The 23,683-nt window shown below is 39.1% G+C and overlaps 1 protein-coding gene across 3 annotated transcripts in view; it reads right to left on the reverse strand.

Annotated features, from left to right (window-relative positions):
- Nucleotides 1-6,438: 6,438 nt before the first annotated feature.
- Nucleotides 6,439-23,683, reverse strand: part of LOC135550520 (androgen receptor-like) — a 46,459-nt gene continuing 29,214 nt past the window's right edge. For 2 of the 3 annotated variants that reach the window (XM_064981428.1, XM_064981426.1), the window contains exons 4-8: nt 17,731-18,009; nt 17,410-17,554; nt 12,336-12,466; nt 11,922-12,073; nt 6,439-10,661 (exon numbers count right to left, since the gene is read on the reverse strand). In XM_064981428.1, the coding sequence (XP_064837500.1) occupies nt 10,503-10,661; nt 11,922-12,073; nt 12,336-12,466; nt 17,410-17,554; nt 17,731-18,009 (866 nt within the window). In that variant the 3' untranslated portion in view covers nt 6,439-10,502. The remainder of the gene's footprint in view (nt 10,662-11,921; nt 12,074-12,335; nt 12,467-17,409; nt 17,555-17,730; nt 18,010-23,683) is intronic. The other variant, XM_064981427.1, reaches the window with a different exon arrangement.

Genomic DNA, 23,683 nt, shown 5'->3' on the forward strand with positions numbered 1-23,683 from the left:
TTATCAAGAAAGAATTAAGAAGATAGATTGGATTCTATTATGTTTTTGCCAATTAGAAGATACCCTTATTTAGTAATTGCCCTCAGGGGACAAATTACCTCGAGTAACCTGTTCCCCCGCACAATGACTCGGTACCGGTACCGCCTGTATATAGCCTCATTATTTGATTAGCATTTTTTACTTTAGTTTATTTAGTACATATTTTCTTAACTCTATTTCTTTAACTGCATTGTTGGTTAAGGGCTTGTAAGTAAGCATTGTTGTATTCAGTGCTTGTGACAAATACAATTGAATTTGTATTGAATTTGATATGGGTCATTCTTGAATTGTGGTGGCATTTGTGTCCCTTAGCTTTGCAACCATGAAACACACTTTAAAATTACAAATAGTTACACATCATACATGTTTTTGTTTATATTGAACTGTTTATCAACGATAAAACATAATGCAAGTGGTTTATATTGCAAAACTTTGTGCATTGTTTCAAGGACATAGGAGAATCAAATTGGCTTGTCCCAGTAGTAATCAAATCACATTTATTTATAAACCCCTTCTTACATCAGCTGATATCTCAAAGTGCTGTACAGAAACGCAGCCTAAAACCCCAAACAGCAAGCAATGCAGTTATTGAAGCACGGTGGCTAGGAAAAATTCCCAAGAAGGGATAGAACCTAGGAAGAAACCTAGAGAGGAACCAGGCTATGAGGGGTGGCCAGTCCTCTTCTGGCTGTGCCAGGTGGAGATTATAACAGAACATGGCCAAGATGTTCAAATGTTCATAGATGACCAGCAGGGTCAAATAATAATAATCACAGTGGTTGTCGAGGGTGCAACAGGTCAGCACCTCAGGAGTAAATGTCAGATGGCTTTTCATAGCCGATCATTCAGAGTATCTCTTACCGCTCCTGCTGTCTCTAGAGAGTTGAAAACATAGCCGCAGGCAGAACAGTTGGAACTGGAGCAGCAGCACGGCCAGGTGGACTGGGGATAGCAAGGAGCCATCAGGCCAGGTAGTCCTGAGGCATGGACAAAGGTCTCAGGTCCTCCAAGAGAGAGAAATAAAGAAAGAAGGAAAGAGAGAGAGAACTAGAGAGAGCATACTTAAATTCACGCAGGACACCGTATAAGACAGGAGAAATACTCCAGATATAACAGACTGGCCTTAGCCCTCCGACATATAAACTACTGCAGCATAAATACTGGAGGCTGAGACAGGAGGGTCGGGAGACACTGAGGCCCCATCCGACGATACCCCTGGACAGGGGTAGAGTTGTAGTGAGTAGAGTTGTAGTGACGTGTAGCAACTGATAATGTAACTGACAATAATGTAATAGCTGCTAAAAATGTAATAACATTTGCATGTATAATGTTATAAATGCTGTTATTGTCATAAATAATGTGCTAAATATGCTGAACGCATAATGTAATAACATTTTAACGTTGATGTAATGATGTAATAATGTAATAATGTTGATTATTACATGGTAAAGTAGATTTTAAAAATCTATAGTGTAATGACGTAAACAAATAATGTAATAACAACCTAAAATCACACTCTTTCTTTAATGGAATGCATTATCTCACACTTGACACTTGAGGAACACTTTGTATTTGCATCCATTGCCAAAGCAGACTTGTTTGACATTGCAAACATCCAGTGTCGTCAAGAAAAAAAGACACACCTTGCAGTGATATTCCAAATTCTCACTCCTCCTTATCCCAGGATTGACCAGGCTACTGTCTCCATACAGTAGAAAAATAGTTATTCGGCAGCGCTTGCTGCAGGCTGTGGTGAGCCAGCGCGTAGCCCCACCCACACCGCCTTAAGTGTCCCCACCAACACTACCAACACCACCCCAATGACCGTCAGAGAGGAGTATCCCCAGATGGCTAACCTTTTTGTTATTTTTTGTTTTTCCAAATCCCCATGGATAACCTTTTAGTTAATTGTTATAATTGTCGAGAAAAGTTTGGTTAAGTGTTTTATAAGATTAATATGTTGGTTCATTAAAGATTTGAGCACAAGTTAAAATAGTGCCACATTTGTTGAATAAAACTGTGATTGTTAAGTGTTGAACAATGTTTAATTAAATAAAATGTTTTTCATAAAAACAATTGTTGAAAGTGTCTTGGATTGTTTCAACATTGTTTTAACAGTAAACAGCATCTTAGGAGTTTTTGCATTTGATTATATGGGAGAGGGGGGGTTAGGGGCTGTTGGGTGTGTATTGGGGAGTAAATTGTGTTAATTGAAAGTCTTGATATTACTGCGAAAGTAAGCTTCAGAGCTAGGATTCAGGAATATGGTTTGGTGTATAGTCAGCTATTACTGAAGCATTACACTTGATATAAATGAAAATAAATAGTCCATTTCGTTTTACATGTTTAACTGGTTGTTATTACAATATTGGTTAAAGTTATGACACAATTGATGATCCCCCCCCCCCCCCACACACTTCATAATGTAATGATCAATGCACAAAAACATTATTACGTTCAGCATATTTATTACATTATTGGCAATGCATTACATTGGCACCATTTATTACATTATAAATGCTAAAGTTATTATATTATGTGCAGCTATTGCATTATTGGCGGTTAAAATATTATTAGCTACTACTACATGTTTTTTGGGGTTAAGAGATATCTATTATTTTGAATGCTGGAAAGTAAACAAAAGTATTTCATATATTGTATAGTTAAATAAAAAACAAATGCTATATATATATATACACACACACACTACGGTTCAAAAGTTTGCGATCACTTAGAAATGTCCTTGTTTTTGAAAGAAAACCACATTTTCTTGTCCATTGAAATAACATCAAATTGATCAGAAATACAGCGTAGACATTGGTAATGTTGTAAATTACTATTGTAGCTGGAAACGGCAGATTTTTTATGGAATATCTACATAGGTGTCCAGAGGCCCATTATCAGCAACCCTCACTCCTGTGTTCCAATGGCACGTTGTGTTTGATTTTTATTTGTTTATTTAACCAGGTAGGCTAGTTGAGAACAAGTTCTCATTTGCAACTGCGACCTGGCCAAGATAAAGCAAAGCAGTTCGACACATAAAACAACACGGAGTTACACATTGAATAAACAAACATACAATCAATAATACAGCAGAAAAATCTATATACAGCATGTGCAAATGAGGTAGGATAAGAGAGGTAAGGCAATAAATTGGCCATGGTGGCTAAGTAATGACAATATAGCAATTAAACACTGGAATGGTAGGGTGTGCAGAAGATGAATATGCAAGTAGAGATACTGGGGTGCAAAGGGGCAAGATAAATCAATAAATCAAATCAAATGGGGATGGGGTAGATTGGATGGGCTATTTACAGATGAGCTACAGTGGGGCAAAAAAGTATTTAGTCAGCCACCAATTGTGCAAGTTCTCCCACTTAAAAAGATGAGGCCTGTAATTTTCATCATAGGGACACTTCAACTATGACAGACAAAATGAGAAAAAAAATCCAGAAAATCACATTGTAGGATTTTTAATGAATTTATTTGCAAATTATGGTGGAAAAGAAGTATTTGGTCACCTACAAACAAGCAAGATTTCTGGCTCTCACAGACCTGTAACTTCTTCTTTAAGAGGCTCCTCTGTCCTGCACTCGTTACCTGTATTAATGGCACCTGTTTGAACTTGTTATCAGTATAAAAGATACATGTCCACAACCTCAAACAGTCACACTCCAAACTCCACTATGGCCAAGACCAAAGAGCTGTCAAAGGACACCAGAAACAAAATTGTAGACCTGCACCAGGAAGACTGAATCTGCAATAGTTAAGCAGCTTGGTTTGAAGAAATCAACTGTGGGAGCAATTATTAGGAAATGGAAGACATACAAGACCACGGATAATTTCCCTCGATCTGGGGCTCTACGCAAGATCTCACCCCGTGGGGTCAGAATGATCACAAGAACGGTGAGCAAAAATCCCAGAACCACACGGGGGACCTAGTGAATGACCTGCAGAGAGCTGGGACCAAAGTAACAAAGCCTACCATCAGTAACACACTACGCCGCCAGGGACTCAAATCATGCAGTGCTAGACATGTACCCTTGCTTAAGCCAGTACATGTTCAGGCCCGTTTGAAGTTTGCTAGAGAGCATTTGGATGATCCAGAAGAAGATTGGGAGAATGTCATATGGTCAGATGAAACCAAAATATAACTTTTTGGTAAAAACTCAACTCGTCGTGTTTGGAGGACAAAGAATGCTGAGTTGCATCCAAAGAACACAATACCTACTGTGAAGCATGGGGGTGGAAACATCATGCTTTGGGGCTGTTTTTCTGCAAAGGGACCATGACGACTGTTCCGTGTAAAGGAAAGAATGAATGGGACCATGTATCATGAGATTTTGAGTGAAAACCTCCTTCCATCAGCAAGGGCATTGAAGATGAAACGTGGCTGGGTTTTTCAGCATGACAATGATCCCAAACACACCGACCGGGCAACGAAGGAGTGGCTTCGTAAGAAGCATTTCAAGGTCCTGGAGTGGCCTCGCCAGTCTCCAGATCTCAACCCCATAGAACATCTTTGGAGGGAGTTGAAAGTCCGTGCTGCCCAGCAACAGCCCCAAAACATCACTGCTCTAGAGGAGATTTGCATGGAGGAATGGGCCAAAATACCAGCAACAGTGTGTGAAAACCTTGTGAAGACTTACAGAAAATGTTTGACCACTGTCATTGCCAACAAAGGGTATATAACAAAGTATTGCGATAAACTTTTGTTATTGAGCAAATACTTATTTTCCACCATAATTTGCAAATAAATTCATTAACAATCCTACAATGTGATTTTCTGGATCTTTTTTTCTCATTTTGTCCGTCATAGATGAATTGTACCTATAATGACAATTACAGGCCTCTCTCATCTTTTTAAGTGGGAGAACTTGCACAATTGGTGGCTGACTAAATACTTTTTTGCCCCACTGTATGTACAGGTGCAGTGATCTGTGAGCTGCTCTGACAGCTAGTGCTTAAAGCTACTGAGGGAGGGAAGAGTCTCCAGCTATAGAGATTTTTGCAGTTCGTTCCAGTCATTGGCAACAGAGAACTGGAAAGAGAGGTGGCCAAAGGAAGAATTGGCTTTGGGTTGACCAGTGGGAGTGCGTACCTGCTGGAGCGCGTGCTAAGGGTGGGTGCTGCTATGGTGACCAGTGAGCTGAGATAAGGCGGGGCTTTACCTAGTAGAGACTTGTAGATGACCTGGAGCCAGTGGGTTTGGCGATGAGTATGAAGCGAGCGCCAGCCAATAAGAGCATACAGGTCGCAGTGGTTGGTATTATATGGGGCTTTGGTGACAAAATGGAAGGCACAGTGATACACTGCATCCAATTTGTTGAGTAGAGTGTTGGAGGCTATTTTGTAAATGACATCGCCGAAGTCGAGGATCGGTAGGAATGTCAGTTTTACGAGGGTATGTTTGGCAGCATGAGTGAAGGATACTTTGTTGCGAAATAGGAAGCCGATTCTAGATTTAATTTTGCATTGGAGATGTGAGATGTGTTTAATGTGAGTCTGGAAGGAGAGTTTACAGTCTAACCAGACACCTAGGTATTTGTAGTTGTCCACATATTCTAAGTCAGAACCGTCCAGAGTAGTGATGCTGGACGTGCGGGCAGGTGCGGGCAGCGAATGTCTGCAACAAGTCCATTTGGTGGAAAAATGTGCATATTTTCTTAATGAGTATTTTAGAATTTTCACATGAAAATCTTTTACCAATTGGATGGAAACCTAGATAAAGGTGTTACTCAATTTACAAAAGTCCTCAATTACCAAAAATGTATAATTGGTGTTACCATCATTGATGTTACTCCTCTTACTAGTAGCACAATGTTATCATAATGGTTAAACATTTGAAATCATTAAGCTGCCATATTAGTTGATTTAGTATGGGAAGATGTTCCCAAATGCATTTAAATAAAAAATGCAAGAATGACCAAAATGTCTTTCTGAGAAATGTTTAGGCTAATTACTGCCTGCACATGAAGTGTTTATTGGTGAGGTCGGGTAAAAAAAAAAAATTATGCAGGCGGGTGCTGGTCAATAGCTAATTTCTCATGACAGAACATAAACATAAATGTTGACATCTGTTGGCGATATTTGCTTAATCTGAGATAGGGGAACAAAAATCTTCTGGTGAAGAGCAGCATCACTAATTATTTTGACGAATCAAGTTAGTGCTTGAAGTGGAGGCGGGATTTTAACCAGAATTTTCATAGTGGTTCTGTAGTGGGGATGGTCTGAATCAGCTGTTTCCATTAGCTCATATTTTCATCACCCAAAATAAATTGAGTAGATCACTAGCTGGTGCACACAAGATTTGCTTTTGGCTTCAGAGATTTTAGAAAAATATTAGGAAAGTTAACATAAAATAACTTCAGTATGTAAATAAAGTTCACACACACAATACATTTTTGATTGTTTTTAATAATATGCAAAGGAACACAAACAAACTAAACCCGATTTACACTAAGACTTATCTGACACAATTCATATCAATAGCTGAAAGTGAACAATCAATTTACAGATTATGGGGGGGGGGGGCATTCTTAAATAATGACACATTCACTAGTAGTCACTTACTACAAACTTTCAAATATTAGGTAACACGATTTTGATGGTCAGGATTGCCTCAAATATCTTTAAAAAGTTATGCAAGTTTGCAGTTTTAAAAAAAATCTCACAAAACATAGAGTACATCGTCAATACTACAGAAGGTAGTTAAAAAGCATTAACAATTGATTTCCCAATATTTTTTTAAAATCAGTTACATGTACACAAAGTCATTGTACCATTTACACAAATTCAGGCTAATATGGTTTATAAATACATACAGCTGTGTCCATTTTGACATTTTAATATACTTGTGATGTAATTTACTCATATATAACATTTACATACCAAGCATTACCACTAATAACAACAGTATGAAAACATCAATTCTAGGAACTGGATTTTTTTTAAATAGATTTTGTCATTATGATTCAATGTTGGTCTACCATGGTACATTTAAAGTAAAGTTTATTATGGCAAATTGTTTATTGCTTGGCAGTGCAATCCTGTTCTCCAAGTCAATCTAAAAAGCATGTGAAAAATGTTTTATATGATAAACAAAGCAGTCATAGCATGACTACTGTGTGTATAAAGAGAAATAGCTTAATCTTCGTGATAATTTCCTTAAATCAGAAACGATTTTACCAACTAATTTACCTCGTCATTTACCTCAGAATTCAAGCTAAGTAATGTGGCCTCATTATGGTAGACACAACTGCTGGTCATTTTACTTTACAGACAATTGAATAATTTACACTTAATCTAAAATAATATATGGTACAAAATCTCTATGCTTTTTAAGGCAAATCTATGGCTTTAATATTGAATTACTACTCATAGAAATATTTTTTTCTGATTTAAGGTGTCTGATTTGGGATGTTCTTTTGAGGAAAACCCTGTAACGAGTACATTTTATTATCAAGATGATTAACAAAGGAATACGACAATACCAATGTCAAGTATGTGCCCATGGCTTTTACAAATTGTCATCTGATGTATTAAAACATTTTCTTATCAATATTCAAATTAATTGCTTTATTGCTTTTATGTAGGCATAGCCAATGTCTCTACGACGAGAAAAGATCAGATGTTTTCAGATGGGCAATTGTAACCTAGGCCCGAATTCAATTAAATCTGCCATAGCAATATTGATGCAGTATCCTTGTATACACAACTGCTGTCATGCACACGTGTCTGAAAATTGAAAGCACTACCTGCTGTTTCTACCAAAACCATTTTGCCATTTTGTTTATAACGGAAAAGGTATGTTTAGATTTGTGCTGCTGCTTGAATATTGCAATGTGGTTTCATTGAATTGAGATCCATATTATTGCAGTACATTTATAAGAATTATGGTGGTCAACAAGTACAGTTCCTCACAACACAAGAACAACAACAACTTGAACTTACATTTGTACAAATGCATTTGATTATGGTCTCAATTGACTAATGGTAATATGCGTTAAAGGATTTAAGTCACAATGTATACAGTTGATTTTGATTTTTATGCACAAGCTATTGAAGAAATATATAACAGCACTATAATTGACTGGTTTTCTGCATGCCCAAGGTAGACTGAAGTACTAATGCTTCCATTTTTGCATGCGTCACATGCATGTGTCTGAGAATGAGTGCAATTGTTGTGAAGGATGCATGTTATTGCCATTTATGGTGATAAAACAACAACAAAAACTACTGCTGTCAAATTATCTTTTGATTCATCCCTGGATATTTTTATGGTGTCAGGCAAAGATAGGTGCAATCAATCACTGCTTAAAATCTGAGAAGCATGTGTATTGTAACACTAATTGATTACAGTAAGTGCTACCTGTTGTAGGTTTGATGTGGTCTATTTAGGGACAAATATTAACAGTCACTTTTCTTCTATAAAGCACTTTCAACTTGGCCTAGGTTTCAGTCTGGAGTCATATATTCTAATTAAGCAGCTATGGTGTTGTTATAAATGGGTAAACACCTGCAAGTAATTGCATAGTGCTTGTGGCTGTCAAACGTAAAGTGTATTCTGACAACCCATTCTTTCCACAGCCTACAGTATTTAGAGAGTCAAGATGCTTCCCAGCAAACTCCATTTAACATTACTGGTTCAGCCAATGTTGAACCACCATTTGTTCAGATGTCGATGCCATGAACATGTGATCTTTCTGGAGTTTGCTGTTTTCCAGATATTTGCATGAAGATTTCAGCATTTTAAAAGGCATTTAAATGACATTCTAAATATGATAATGCATTTCACCTAGTCTAAAATATGAAACGGTTTGATTTGATGTAGTAATTTAAGATACATTTGGCATATAAAAGCAAAGTCAGGGACTATCCCGTGCTATCATTGAAACCCATAGTTTAGCACCTGTTGCCATTTTTGTTGAGGTATCTGAACAAAAAGACCACACTCGCCTAGTTTAAACATTGTTTGCATGTCATGGATCTTATAACAGAGCTTTTCTTGATTGTTTTTTGTTGTTTTTCACTACTTTCTGAAACAAGCAAAAGTACAGATTATTGTATAAAAAGACTTGTTTTGGTATAATAATGGTGTTATGTCAGAATGTTTTGCTAGTGCAGAGAATAAAATGTCCCTGTTTGGCACTTAACTGCAAAACCAGAATGAATCTTCAAGAAAAGCGGATGTCTTAATAAGAAATAATGTGAAAAAAGCGATAATATTTGACTTGACTCAATCTAAACTAATGAAATGTCAACCTGCTTTTACAGGTAGAATGGCAGATTGGAGATTACTCTGAACACAATAACTATCATAGCTGCACTGAACTTGCAAAATGTACACCTGGCATGCATTGTTTTCAATAAAGATTGAAGCATTCTAACATCTACAAACACATGGAGCATGAACCTCCATACATCCTGATGTTTAACTAAATAATGCAAATATTCAGGCCATGTTAAACCTTATAAGAGCATTTTCAGCATTGAGAGATTATGGGTATGCTCCGTTTGACCAAATAATTTGGCCACCTGAAACTACATGAAGAGACTAAATGTGCAGCCAAGTTGTAAGCAGGTTTCATACTATATCTTTATAGTCTACTTTTAAAGATCCACTGCCACTAAATAAATCTGAAAAGTTATTATTTGCAATTGTCTCACTATGTGTGTCTATAATTAGTAAGTCACTTTTGGGTGAATTATTACAACATTTCCCATAATCAGATGAAATTATGACGGTACCATTAGAATATATTGTTTGTTCACTGACTAAATAACTAGCAAGAAAGTTGTAAGTACCGTACAGTAGTGATGTATGCATTGTATATATATAACATATATATATATATATATATATATATATATATGCAATTTAGCTAGTAAATACAGATAGACTATTGTGTATGTATGTGAGTATGCTGTAAACGACTAATTCCACATTCCCTTTGGTAGTTGTTTTTTAAATGAACATAGCACAATCTCATGAAAGTTCCTAAAGTAAAGATATGCATAGATATGTTTAACAACTTCTGCATTTGTTAGTTTTATTATTTAGTTGTATTAGTTTTATTTTCATTCAGTCAATGAATGGTATTCTTCTGTTTCTTACATTTGATGTAACCCCACCGTTCTTGTGTGATATTTGTTCTTGAAATACAGGACAGATAGGGCCGTCAACAAGGTGACACCTTGCAACTCTTGAGATAAATGCTAAAACCTTGCTGCCTATTTGAGAAAATGATCTCAATTATGTCTGATAAGCAGCAAACTACCGTAATGATGTAATGATTTAAAAATGGTACGTTGAGCTATTCGATAAAAAAGAAAAGGAGCTGAGAGAGAGAAAACAATGGCAGGGAAAACCTACAGAGCCAAGAGCCTTGGCTCTGTAGGGTTATAGAGTCAGCTTGGATCGGATCAGATATTCTCAGGATGATGGCAAATCCTGCTACTTGCTACTTGTGGAAAAGGATTGGTTTGGCCAAGCCTGCCAGGATCTTTGGCACATGCACTGAGATTATCTCGGCAATCATCTCTGGAAAGCTGACCTTGGTGGGCAGAGACTGGGCCTGGATAAACAGATCAAATGTAAACTGCTGGAGTTTCCTCACGATCTGGTTGTTGGAGAGATGGACAGAGACAATACACAGTTACAATTCTGTCACTTCAAATTAACATTTGGAAACGGCGCCACTCCAAAATGTTTAAGACGTCACCTCATTTCACCTTTATAATTTTGTCCTGGCAGGCTAATGTATTTCAGCAGTTGCGCCTTCATCAGAGCATCAAGAGACGTGCCAAAGCCATCGTTTTTATGCAAATGCATAACTGATAATTACAATTGCCTGTTTGAGGGTGGTACGTAGTGGTATTCAAGCAATTGTTACTATATATACAAATACATATACAAATACACAGATCAGCACAATAAACTTGACAAACAGCATTTAGGTATTCATGATGACGTAGGAAATTTGAGATATGTTGGCGCAATTAGTTACTTCCTAATGCACAATAAAGCTTACAAAAATAGATGCATTGGGGTATGGAAAATAAACATCTGGATAGAAAGATTGTGATTGAACAAGTTTGGGAAACCCTTGTCTAAACAATGAGTTCTCATTCAGATTATTCTTGTAGATTATATGGCCAAGCTGTCATTTGTATGCTCATGTATATTCTCCTACATTCAGTCGCAATCTTTCTATCCAGACGTTCATTTTTTATACCCCAAAGCATCTATTATTGTGCACTAGGAAGTAATTAATTGCAAGAAAATATCTCAAATGTCCTACATCATCATGAATACCTAAATGCTATTTGTTGAGTTTATTGTGCTGATCTGTGTATTTGTGCTGTATATTTGTATATGTATTTCTATATATATTGTAACAATTGTTTGTTGACTAATGTTTTGAATAACACTATGCACTGCCCTCACACAGGTACGGCATTTGTAATTAGCACCTAGCACTTGCTTAAACAACGATGGCTTGGGCACATCTCTTGATGCTCTGATGAAGACATAACTGCCGAAAACGTGAAATGAGGTGACGTCTCAAAAAAGAGGAATGCCGTCGTTTCCCAATGTTCTTGAACTTGGGATTTCATTTGAAGTCATTGTCGTATATGGCAGAGCACTCAGCGAATAAGGTGAGATAGCACACCTGTTACCCACTCCATTACAATTCTGTCACATTCTCAGTTTTTGTTTAGTTAAACATGACAAATTTAGACTTTTATCACTTAGATAAAATATGTCATTAAATCTTGGTACTGCAATTTAAGATTGTCATTAAGGCTCTTAGCTTGATACATTCTAAGATAACAGAATATATCAAATAAAGTTATTGAGGATGCACATTGTCTCTCACCGGTTGGAGGGAATCCATGAGGCGGGTGAGCTGATAGAACCTCTGAGAGCAGTTGGACTTCCTTCCATAGTTAATGACACGATCAAGTTCATTGATGTAGGTCAGCCGCAATTCATCAAAGTACTTCTGACTCTTAAGACCATCGACTGGAACTGCGAAGGAGACAAGCAACGTTATTGTTGTTTTGTCCACAATATTGCATTTCTGTTGCTCAACTATTGATAATACACTGTTTGGTTTTATAAATCAAAGCTTTCTCTGATTGTACTGGATCATTTCGACAGTATTATGAAAATGGCTTAGACTAGGACATCGCTTGCAAATCAATTGAATGAAAAAAGGAAATACACCATGTGAGGCTCTCGACATTATTCTAATGGACCTGCCAACATTGGGCTGGGCAGCAATACTCACTGATGCTGAAGAGGAGCAGGGCCTTCATGCAGAGGAACTCTTCCTGAGTGACTTGCAGCAGGACAAACTGCTGGGAGAGGTGTCTCATCCGTATACAGTGCTCGAACATGCTGGAGATGTGCATCCGATGGCTGGGGACGAGAGAGAATCATATCAAATCAAATTGTATATGTCACATGTGCCGAATACAACAGGTGTACCGTGAAATGCTTACTTACAAGCCCTTAACCAACAATGCAGTTCAAGAAATAGTTATGAAAATATTTAATAAATAAACAAAAGTTAAAAAATAATAATAATAATCTGACAGTAACACAAGAAAATGACATAACGAGGCTATAAACAGAGGGTACCGGTATATGCGGGTGTACAGGTTAGTCGAGGTAATTTGTAAAGTGACTATGCAAAGACAATAAACGGGGGGGTCAATGTAAATAGTCTGGCTGGCCATTTGATTACTTGTTCAGCAGTTTAATGGCTTGGGGGTAGAAGCTGTTAAGGAGTCTTTTGGTCCTAGACTTGGCACTCTGTTACTGCTTACCATGCGGTAGCAGAGAGAACAGTCTATGACTTGGGTGACTGGAGTCTTTGACAATTTGTTGGACCTTCCTCTGACACCGCCTAGTATATAGGTCCTGGATGTCAGGAAGCTTGGCCCAAGTGATGTACTGGACCATATGCACTACCCTCTGTAGCGCCTTATGGTCAGATGCCGAGCAGTTGCCATTCCAGGCGTTGTTGCAACCGGTCAGGATGCTCTCGATGGTGCAGCTGTAGAACCTTTTGAGGATCTGGGGAGCCAAGCCAAATCTTTTCAGTCTCCTGAGGGGGGAAAGGTGTTGTCGTTCCCTGTTCACAACTGTTTTGGTGTGTTTGGACCATGATAGTTTGTTGGTGATGTAGACACTAAGGAACTTGAAACTCTCGACCCGCTCCATTTCAGTCCCTTTGATGTTAATGGGTGTGTGTGTGGTCCTCCTTTTCCTATAGTCCATGATCCGATCCTTTGTCTTGCTCACATTGAGGGAGAGGTTGTTGTCCTGGCACCACACTGCCAGGTCTCTGACCTCCTCCCTATAGGCTGTCTCATCGTTGTCGGTGATCAGGCCTAACACTGTTGTGTCGTCAGCAAACTTAATGATTGTGTTGGAGTCATGCTTGGCCACGCAGTCATAGGTGAACAGGGAGTACAGGAAGAGACTAAGCATGCACCCCTGAGGGGCCCCAGTGTTGAGGATCAACGTGGCAAATGTGTTGTTGCCTACCCTTACCACCTGGGGGCGGCTCGTCAAGAAGTCCAGGATCCAATTGCAGTGGGAGGTGTTTAGTCTCAGGGTCCTTAGCGTAGTGATGAGCTTTGTGGGCACTATGGTGTTGAACGCTGAGCTGTAGTCAATGAACAGCATTCTCACATAGGTGGTCCTTTTGTCCAGGTGGGAAAGGGCATGATGGTGTTGTGTGAGCCATGACCAGCCTTTCAAAGCACTTCATGGCTACCAACGTCAGTGCTACGGGGCGGTAATCATTTAAGCAGGTTACCTTCGCTTTCTTGGTCACAGGGACTATGTTGGTCTGTTTGAAACATGTAGGTATTATAGACTCGGTCAGGGAGAGGTTGAAAATGTCAGTGAAGACACTTGCCAGTTGGTCTGCGCCTGCTTTGAGTCCACATCCTGGTAATCCGTCTAGCCTCGCTGCTTTGTAAATGTTGACCTGTTTAAAGGTCTTTCTCACATCGGCTACGGAGAGCATGATCACAGTCGTCCGGAACAGCTGGTGCTCTCATGCATGCTTCAGTGTTGCTTGCCTCGAAGCTAGCATAAAAGGCATTTAGCTCGTCTGGTAGGCTTGCGTCACTGGGCAGCTCGCAGCTGGGTTTCCCTTTGTAGTCTGTAATTGTTTTTTAAGCCCTGCCACATCCGATGAGCATCAGAGCCAGTGTAGTAGGATTAAATATTAGTCCTGTGTTGATGCTTTGCCTGTTTGATGGTTCGTCTGAGGGCATTGCGGGATGCCATATAAGCATCTGGATTAGTGTCCCGCTCCTTGAAACGGCAGCTATAGTCCTGTAGCGTAGCATCCGTGTCATCTAACCACTTCCGTGTCATCTAACCACTTCTAACCACTTCCGTATTGAGCGAGTCACTGGTACTTCCTGCTTTAGTTTTAGCTTGTAAGCAGGAATCAGTAGAATAGACTTATGGTCAGATTTGCCAAATGGAGGGCGGGGAGAGCTTTGTATGCATCTCCATGTGTGGAGAAAAGGTGGTCTAGAGTTTTTTTCTTCTTCTGGTTGCACATGTGAGATGCTGGCAGAAATGATGTAAAACATATTTAAGTTTGCCTGCATTAAAGTCCCTGGCCACTAGGAGCGCTGTTTCTGGATGAGCATTTTCTGGTTTGCTTATGATCTTAATACAGCTCATTGAATGTGGTCTTAGTGCCAGCATCGGTTTGTGGTGGTAAATAGACGGCTACGAATAACATAGATAAGAACTCTCTTGGTAGATAGTGTGGTCTACAGCTTATCATGAAGTATTCTACCTCAGGCGAGCAATATCTCGAGACTTCTTTAATACTAGACATCACGCACCAGCAGTTATTGATAAATAGACACACACCCTCACCACTCGTCTTACCAGACGTAGCTGCTCTGTCCTGACGATGCAAGGAGCAGCCAGCCAGCTCTATATTAACCGTGTCATCGTTCCGCCGCGTCTCGGTGAAACATAAGATATTACAGTTTTTAATGTCCCGTTGATAGGATAGCCTTAATCGTAGATAATCCAGTTTGTTTTCCAATGATTGCACGTTGGCAAATAATACGTAGGGTAGAGGTGGTTTAACTACTCGTCTGCAAATTCTTACAAGGCACGACAAAGCAGTATATCCTTTGCGTTCGGACTGAATAAAGAAAAATCTGCGTCCAGATCGAGGTGAGTAATCACTGTTCTGATGTCCAGAAGCTCTTTTCGGTCATAAGAGACGGTCGCAGCAACATTATGTACAAAATGAATTATTAACCATGCGGGGGAAAAAAATAAAAAAAATAGTTAACAGTTAGTTAGGAGCCCGTAAAACCATCCCATCTGGCACCATTATTGGAAGAGAGGAGGGAGTGGGGCAGTGAAGGTCAGGGTGAGATACAGTATAAAGAGAATGAGCCAATGAAAAATCAGACCGGGTTGGGGAGTTTATCGGGAATATATTAAGAGAGGGATAATCTGTGAATGTGTTGTTGTGAGAGATATAGATAGAGGGAGCAAATAGATGAGAGAGTAAGAGAGTGAGACCTTTATGTGAAACTGTTGCAATGATTACAATTGTAATCCTCCCTCTTTATGACCATAGTTATATGCTCATTTGTCACCTTTGACCTACTGCCCAGCGGGCAAAGCTGGATGAAATCTGTTTGTAATGATGTCATTTCAACTAGTTTTGCCTGCTGGGTTGAGTGTGGTCTGATAATACAGGATCACAGTGATTGGTACTGAATGCTGCCCAGGATTATTTTCAAACAAACTGAAAATGTGACCTGATTACATGATTTTCTATGATGACATTGTACATCTAATGTATAAATAATTTACAGACATAGTTCACAGGAATAGACGCTAATATACTTAATATATAATATATGCTACATGGATCACTAACCAGTTTTCTATCCAACTTTTTATTGTGAGTAAAGTACCTATTGGATAAAAAATGTCATGACAGGCCTGATGGAAACAGAACATTCTTTGGTAAACTTTCCAAATGTCAACAAAACTCAATACACTAGACAAGGTGGGATCTTTTTGTGTCGGTAAAATTAATTATGCGATACATGTCGGTGGAAATGCTTTTAAGCGCAAATATTGATATAATAATATCATATCAAAGTAAACTTGGTAGTCATGACCATCAACGCTTGGCTGCCATTTGACAAATAAAAATAATCTCACTCTTTTGTCCATAATAATCTGATGTAAGATATTGATTAGAGTGCACGTGCCAATACCATTATGGGCACACGATATATAATACAAACATATTTGTGAGAAAACCATGAATAGAGTTGAAAATGTGTTGGTATTTTTTATTTGGTACATGGGATTTAACCGCAAAACCTATTTTTATGTGCACTACGTCATCACGCACAGACTTTTATCTGCAACAAGTTAATCTGATGGAAACACATCTCTGGTGGGAAAATGCGCATATTGATTTTATGCGGATTTTAGAATTTTTGAATGAAAATCTGTTACCAATAGGATGGAAACCTAGCTAATGATAATAAGGGTGCTTTAGTTGTAACATTTACAGTATATTAGCAATAATAAAATATTTAATTTACCTCATGGCAGGGTAATAATATCTCCACAATGTTCTGCACTGCACCTCAGTAATGGCTATTGTGACAAAATCCCGGGAACTTTCAATAAATGCCCTGGTTTTCCAGAAATCCTGGTTGGAGGAGGGTTCCCGATTTCCTGCTTATTCCCTCCTAATTCTGGGAATCCTACATCCTTGATTTTGGGAAAACTAGAGAATTTATTCAAAGTTCCCAGAATTATGCAACCCTAGTAATGACACTTTAAATACCATTGAACTACCTTAGTCACTTGTGATACTTACGTACTCCGTAATATTCAGATTTGAACTAAATATCACTACTTCTCTTGAAACCTGCACCATAGGTGATGTAATGCTGAAAAAATGTAATCTTCCTCAGGACTTATCATGTGACTAAAGAACACCAAATAAAGAAATTAAATATAAATGTTACTGAAAGCCAGGCTTGTAAGCCCGTGTGCACATGGAATTCTAGACATATCGGTGAGAGAGAGAGACAGAGAGAGCGAGAGGCAAGTAGAGAGAGAGAAAGAGCGAGAGAAAATGAGAGCGACAGGGACAAGGAGCAAGACAGACATAGAGGGAACAAAATTGGCATCTGCCGTACTTATGACAGACAGAAGCCACTGGAGGAAATCTTCACCAACATAATGGGACAACACTGAGTTGTGGCCCTGGGGGTAATAAGATAATATCACAGAAATAATTGAATTCAGTATCACATAGCTGCACATACTCATTGAAAACAAGGTCTGGGGCGAAGTAGAGCATTCTGGCATTGACATTTTTGTAGGACCTCCATCCCAAGCCGAACACCATCACCCCCATCCATGAATGCTGGATTACTGTCATCTGGTCATCCACATGCAGATTCCGAAAACCTGAGAAGAAAATGAAAAACCACATGGAAATGGATTATTATCAAAACATGTCTCTGATGAATTCTTAATGCCTTCACTACCTGCAAATTGCTGCAATGCCATTGCAAACTTGTTATGAATTAAATTATGACATCTTCAAGGACCACATGTATGATTCTTCTATTCCAGTACTGTACCTGGCATGCCTTTGGCCCACTTGACCACTTTGACCAGTTGGCGCTCCCCAAGTTCGTTGAGGCTGGTGAGCAGCACTGCAGCTGAGTCCGGCTGGCAATGGTCATGTCCCGCATTAACCACCTCTGGCTCGATGGACTCCAAGATGTTGAGGAACACCAGCTGGGAATGGAAGGTCAGGCCAGACTGGGGAGAGACACACTGGATGGCATCAGTGGGGCCTTGGTTAGGCAGATCCTCCTCCGGGCTCTTCAGCTGTCCAATCTTCTTCAGTTTACGTGCTACATATGGTCAAGAAATGGAACATGGATGAGTAATGGTACAAGAATAGTGTAATATCTGATGTAGCTGTTAACAATTTCCAAATCCATGATACAACTGTACATAAATGACAGTTCAGATTGTGAGGGAAATTAGCAATATACAGTTGAAGTCGGAAGTTTACATACACCTTAGCCAAATACATTTAAACTTAGTTTTTCACAATTCCTGACATTTATTCAGAGTAAAAATTCTCTGTCTTAGGTCAGTTAGGATAGCCAGTTTATTTTAAGAATGTGAAATGTCAGAAGAATAGTTGAGAGTATTATTTATTTCAGCTTTTATTTCTTTCATCACATTCCCAGTGGGTCAGAAGTTGACATACACTCAATTAGTATTTGGTAACACTGCCTTTAAATTGTTTAACTTGGGTCAAACATTTAGGGTAGCCTTCCACAAGCGTCCCACAATAAGTTGTGTGGATATTGGCCCATTCCTCCTGACAGAGGTGGTGCAACTGAGTCAGGTTTGTAGGCCTCCTTGCTCACACTCTTTTTCAGTTCTGGCCACATATTTTCTATAGGATTGAGGTCAGGGCTTTGCGATGGCCACTCCAATACCTTGACTTTGTTTTGTGTCCTTAAGCAATTTTGTCACAACTTTGGAAGTATGCTTGGGGTCATTGTCCATTTGGAAGACCAATTTGCGACCAAGCTTTAACTTCCTGACTGATGTCTTGAGATGTTGCTTCAATATATCCACGTAATTTTCCTTCCTCATGACGTGCACCAGGCCCTCCTGCAGCAAAACACCCCCACAAAATGATGCTGCCACCCCTGTGCTTCACGGTTGGGATGGTGTTCTTTGGCTTTTTTCTCAAAACATAACAATGGTCATTATGGCCATCAGACCAGAGGACATTTCTCCAGAAAGTACGATCTTTGTCCCCATGTGCAATTGAAAACCTTAGTCTGGCTTTTTGCATGGCGGTTTTTGAGCAGTGCCTTCTTCCTTGCTGAGAGGCCTATCAGGGTATGTCAATATAGGACCCGTTTTACTGTGGATATAGATAATTTTGTACCCGTTTCCTCCAGCATCTTCACAAGGTCATTTGCTGCTGTTCTGGGATTGATTTGCACTTTTCGCACCACCAAAGTACCTTCATCTCTAGGAGACAGAATGCGTCTCCTTTCTGAGCGGTATGACGGCTGCGTGGTCCAATGGTGTTCATACTTGCGCACTATTGTTTGTACAGATGAACGTGGTACCTTCAGGCGTTTGGAAATTGCTCCCAAGGATGAACCAGACTTGTGGAGGTCTACAATTTTTTTTCTTAGGTCTTGGCTGATTTCTTTTGATTTTCCCATGATGTCAAGCAAAGAGGCACTGAGTTTGAAGGTAGGCCTTGAAATACATGAATAGGTACACCTCCAATTGACTCAAATGATGTCAATTAGCCTATCAGAAGTTTCTAAAGCCATGACATAATTTTCTGGAATTTTCCAAGCTGTTTAAAGGCACAGTCAACTTAGTGTATGTAAACTTCTGACCCACTGGTATTGTGATACAGTGAATTATAAGTGAAATAATCTGTCTGTAAACAATTGTTGGAAAAATGACTTGTGTCAAGCACAAAGTAGATGTCATAACCGACTTGCCAAAACTATAGTTTGTTTACAAGAAATTTGTGGAGTGGTTGAAAAATGAGTTTTAATGACTTCCGACTCAAAAAAAACTTCAGACTCAAATGTACAACATCTGTAAGGTCCCTCAGTCAAGTATTGCATTTCAAGCACAAATTGAACTGTAAAGACCAGCGAGCTTTTCGAAAGCCTCATAAAGAAGGGCAGTGATCAGACATTAAATATCTCTAAAAAGTATGCTTTGGATTATGTTATAAACCACCCAGATGCATCAAAGATACAGTTGTCCTTCTGAACTGAGCTGCAGGACAGGAATGAAACTGCTCAGGGATATTACCTGTAAAATAGTTAGAGTTCAAATGCAGTGATGGGAGAAAACTGAGGATGGATCAACAACATTGTATTGACTCCACAATGATGACTTAAATGTTTGGGGCAAATCCAACACATCACTGAGTAACTGACTCTGTCACGGTTTTCATATGGTGAAGGAGAGTCGGACCAAACTGCAGCGTGTCTATTGTGATCCATGTTTAATTAAACAAACGTAACACGAATCAATACAAAACACTACAAAACAAATAAACGAAAACCGAAACAGCCTAAACTGGTGTAAACTAACACAGCACAAGGACATCAAGACACTAAGGACAATCACCCACGACAAACTCAAAGAATATGGCTGCCTAAATATGGTTCCCAATCAGAGACAACGATAAGCACCTGCCTCTGATTGAGAACCACTCCAGACAGCCATAGACTTTGCTAGATAACCCCACTAGCTACAATCCCAAATACATACACACCAAAACCCCAAGACAAAATACACCACAATACAAAAACTCCATGCCACACCCTGGCCTGACCCAATACATGAAGAAAAACACAAAATACTTAGACCAGGGCGTGACAGCCTCCTTATTTTCAAGCATGGTGGTGGCTGCATCATGGTATGGGTATGCTTGACATCGGCAAATACTGGGGAGTTTTTTCAGGATAAAAAGAAACCAGATGGAGCTAAGCGCACACAAAATCCTAGAGAAAAACCTGCTTCAGTCTGCTTTATAATAGACACTGGGAGAGGAATTCACCTTTCTGCAGGCCAATAACCTACAACACAAGGCCAAATCTACATTGGAGTTGCTTACCAAGAAGCCAGTAAATGTTCTTGAGTGGCTGCATGCAAACACAACAACAACTCCACTTTCTGGATCTGGGCCAACCTATTACAATCTTAGAATTGTGGTACACCACCATAGCTTAATATCGCTAAATAACAACATGGGTTGGTTTAATAATTTAAAGGTATCCATGACCATTTCAAACATATTTCCTAAATGAAAGCAAATGAATTGGTATATAACTCATTGATCCTGCTTTGTAACTAGACCTACCCCATCTAATTTACGTGCTAGCTAGCCTGTAAATAAAATAACATAGCTAGCTAGAAAGGGAAGTTTTTATACCTAAATATATAATTTTCCTAAGATATTGTCACTACACATGCCATAAAATCTGCTAAATATGTTTATGTGACCAATAACATTTGATTTGATTTGTAATTGCTTGACATGATATGTATTTTGGCCAATAGACATGCTCATTGTACACTGAACAAAAATATAAATACAATATGTAACAATGTCAATGATTTTACTGAGTTACAGTTCATAAAAATTTCAATTAAGGCAGCCCCCTGCACCTCTATGATTCAGAGGGGTTGGGTTAAATGCGGAAGACACACTTCAGTTGAATGCATTTAGTTGTACAACTGACGAGATACCCCCTTTCCCTTATAAGGCAGTCAGTCAATTGAAAATAAATTCAGTAGGCCCTTATATATAGATTTCACATGACTGGGCAGTCATGGGTGGGCCTGGGAGTGCATAGGCCCACCCACTTGGGAGCCAGCCCCAGCCAATCAGAAAAAAATGTTTTCCCACAAAGGGGCTTTATTGCAGACAGAAGTACTCCTTAGTTTCATCAGCTGTCTGGGTGGCTGGTCTCAGACAATCCCGTAGTTGAAGAAGCTGGACGTGGAGGTTCTGGGCTGGCGTGGTTACACGTGGTCTGAGGTTGTGAGGCCGGTTGGACATACTGCCAAATTCTCTAAAACGACGTTGTAGGAGGGTTATGGTAGAGAAATGAACATTCAATTATCTGGCAACAGCTCTGGTGGACATTCCTGCAGTCAGCATGCCAATTGCACACTCTTTCAAAACTTGAGACATCTGTGGCATTGCGTTGTATGACAAAACTGCACATTTCAGAGTGGCCTTGTATTGTCCCCTGCACACGGTGCACCTGTGTAATGATCATGCTGTTTAATCATCTTCTTTATATGCCACACCTGTCAGGTGGATGAATTATCTTGGCAAAGGAGAAATGCTCACTAACATGGATGTAAACAAAGTTATGCACAACATTTTAGAGAAATAAGCTTTTTGTCCGTATGGAACATCTCTGGATCTTTTTTTCAGCTCATGAAACATGGGACCAACACATTACATGTTGCATTTATATTTTTGTTCAGTATAACTTAAAAAGAAAGAAAGAATGTGGTGTAATGCAAGGGTGAGAACAGACTGATGCACAGATGAGAGAGATGACGCAGAGGGGTGATACCTGACAAATGCAGGGGTGAGGGTTGAGGAGGAGGGTGCAGAATTGATACTTGACTAGGGGAGGTAGGGCCAGCTCCAGGCATAAACGACATAAGCGGCCACTAGCTTTAAAACTTCAACAATTTCTCTCCACCCCATGGCAAAATGTGTAGAATTGCAGGAAATTAAATTTAAAACAATACATTTTGGGTTCAAACCAAATCTCACTTAGGGCCCCGAAAAGGCTAGAGCTGGCCCTGAAGGGAGGGGTAAGGGTTGAGTCCGAGGGGTGACACTTGACTAGTGCAGGGTTAAAACTTGACTAGGCAAAGGAGAAGGTCTGAGGTTCAATTCTGTTGATTTCACTTTGGCCAATACCTCATCCAAATCCGTGTGGTTCCTCCTTCTGAACAGACCAAATATGCAGCCAACATCTTCAAGATCCTAATACTTGTAATAATATGGTAATTTTGCGTTAAAAGGGCAAGGATTTCCTTGTTACTAAAGCCAATTCTAAAATATAGTTTCACCAGGTCATCTAACTCAATGGTGGCACACAGCAACAGGGAGCCAAGGAAGCATGCAATAAACCAAATCTTGAAATATTACTGCAATTTTATTCTCACAATTTCGACTTGATTCTTGAAATGTTGATATTTTTAAGTATTATCCATACAAAACAATATATAATCTAAGTGCATCAGCATTTATTTATTTTCTGCTTAGCCATAATACTCTTCAGTATAGAACGTATTTTACCACACTGCTGGAGGCTCCTCTCCGTTTCATTAAAAAAATTACGCTGGAGGTCAACAGAGGTCCTGTTTTCCCTAATGCGGATTTGAACTTTAAAGTAATTCAGGTTCAAGAATCACCTGTGGTAGTAGAAGGGAAAACATGAGAATAATTCAAGTTTAAACATAACAAAGTACGACGTACCAAGGGAGAGCATACTCTTGACAGGGGAGACTGTAATAAGATATGTCACACTGTAAGCTATAGTAAAAAGCCTACTTTTTATTTTAATTATGATATAAGAGAGCTTAGAATTCCTTAAATGTGAGAGACGTTATCGTATGGTTCTGTGGCAAAACAGCATTCTTATCTGAAAAGTGAAAATTAAGGTCTGGATTATTAGTTGTTTACGTTCCACATTCTGATCTTAAACATCTGCCATTATCTAATCTCATTTCAGGTTACTATGGAAGTGGAGAATGTTTCCATGTAAACAACAATTCCAGTTTTGCAATCATTTTGTGCAATACAACAGGAATAGAGTAAGAGACTAACAGGCTAGAACAGCGTGGTCTTCTAATAGGTACTGCCAAAATACAATCCCATTAAAAATACATTTGACCAGATGGGCCTCATCTGTTAGAGAAGCATGGGATAAATGAAAGGCCATTGTATCTCTTACTCATCAAAATCTAATAATGTTATGTTCTTGT

The sequence above is a fragment of the Oncorhynchus masou genome, chromosome 12, assembly GCF_036934945.1.
Source record: "Oncorhynchus masou masou isolate Uvic2021 chromosome 12, UVic_Omas_1.1, whole genome shotgun sequence".
In the NCBI taxonomy this organism is placed as follows: Eukaryota; Metazoa; Chordata; class Actinopteri; order Salmoniformes; family Salmonidae; genus Oncorhynchus; species Oncorhynchus masou.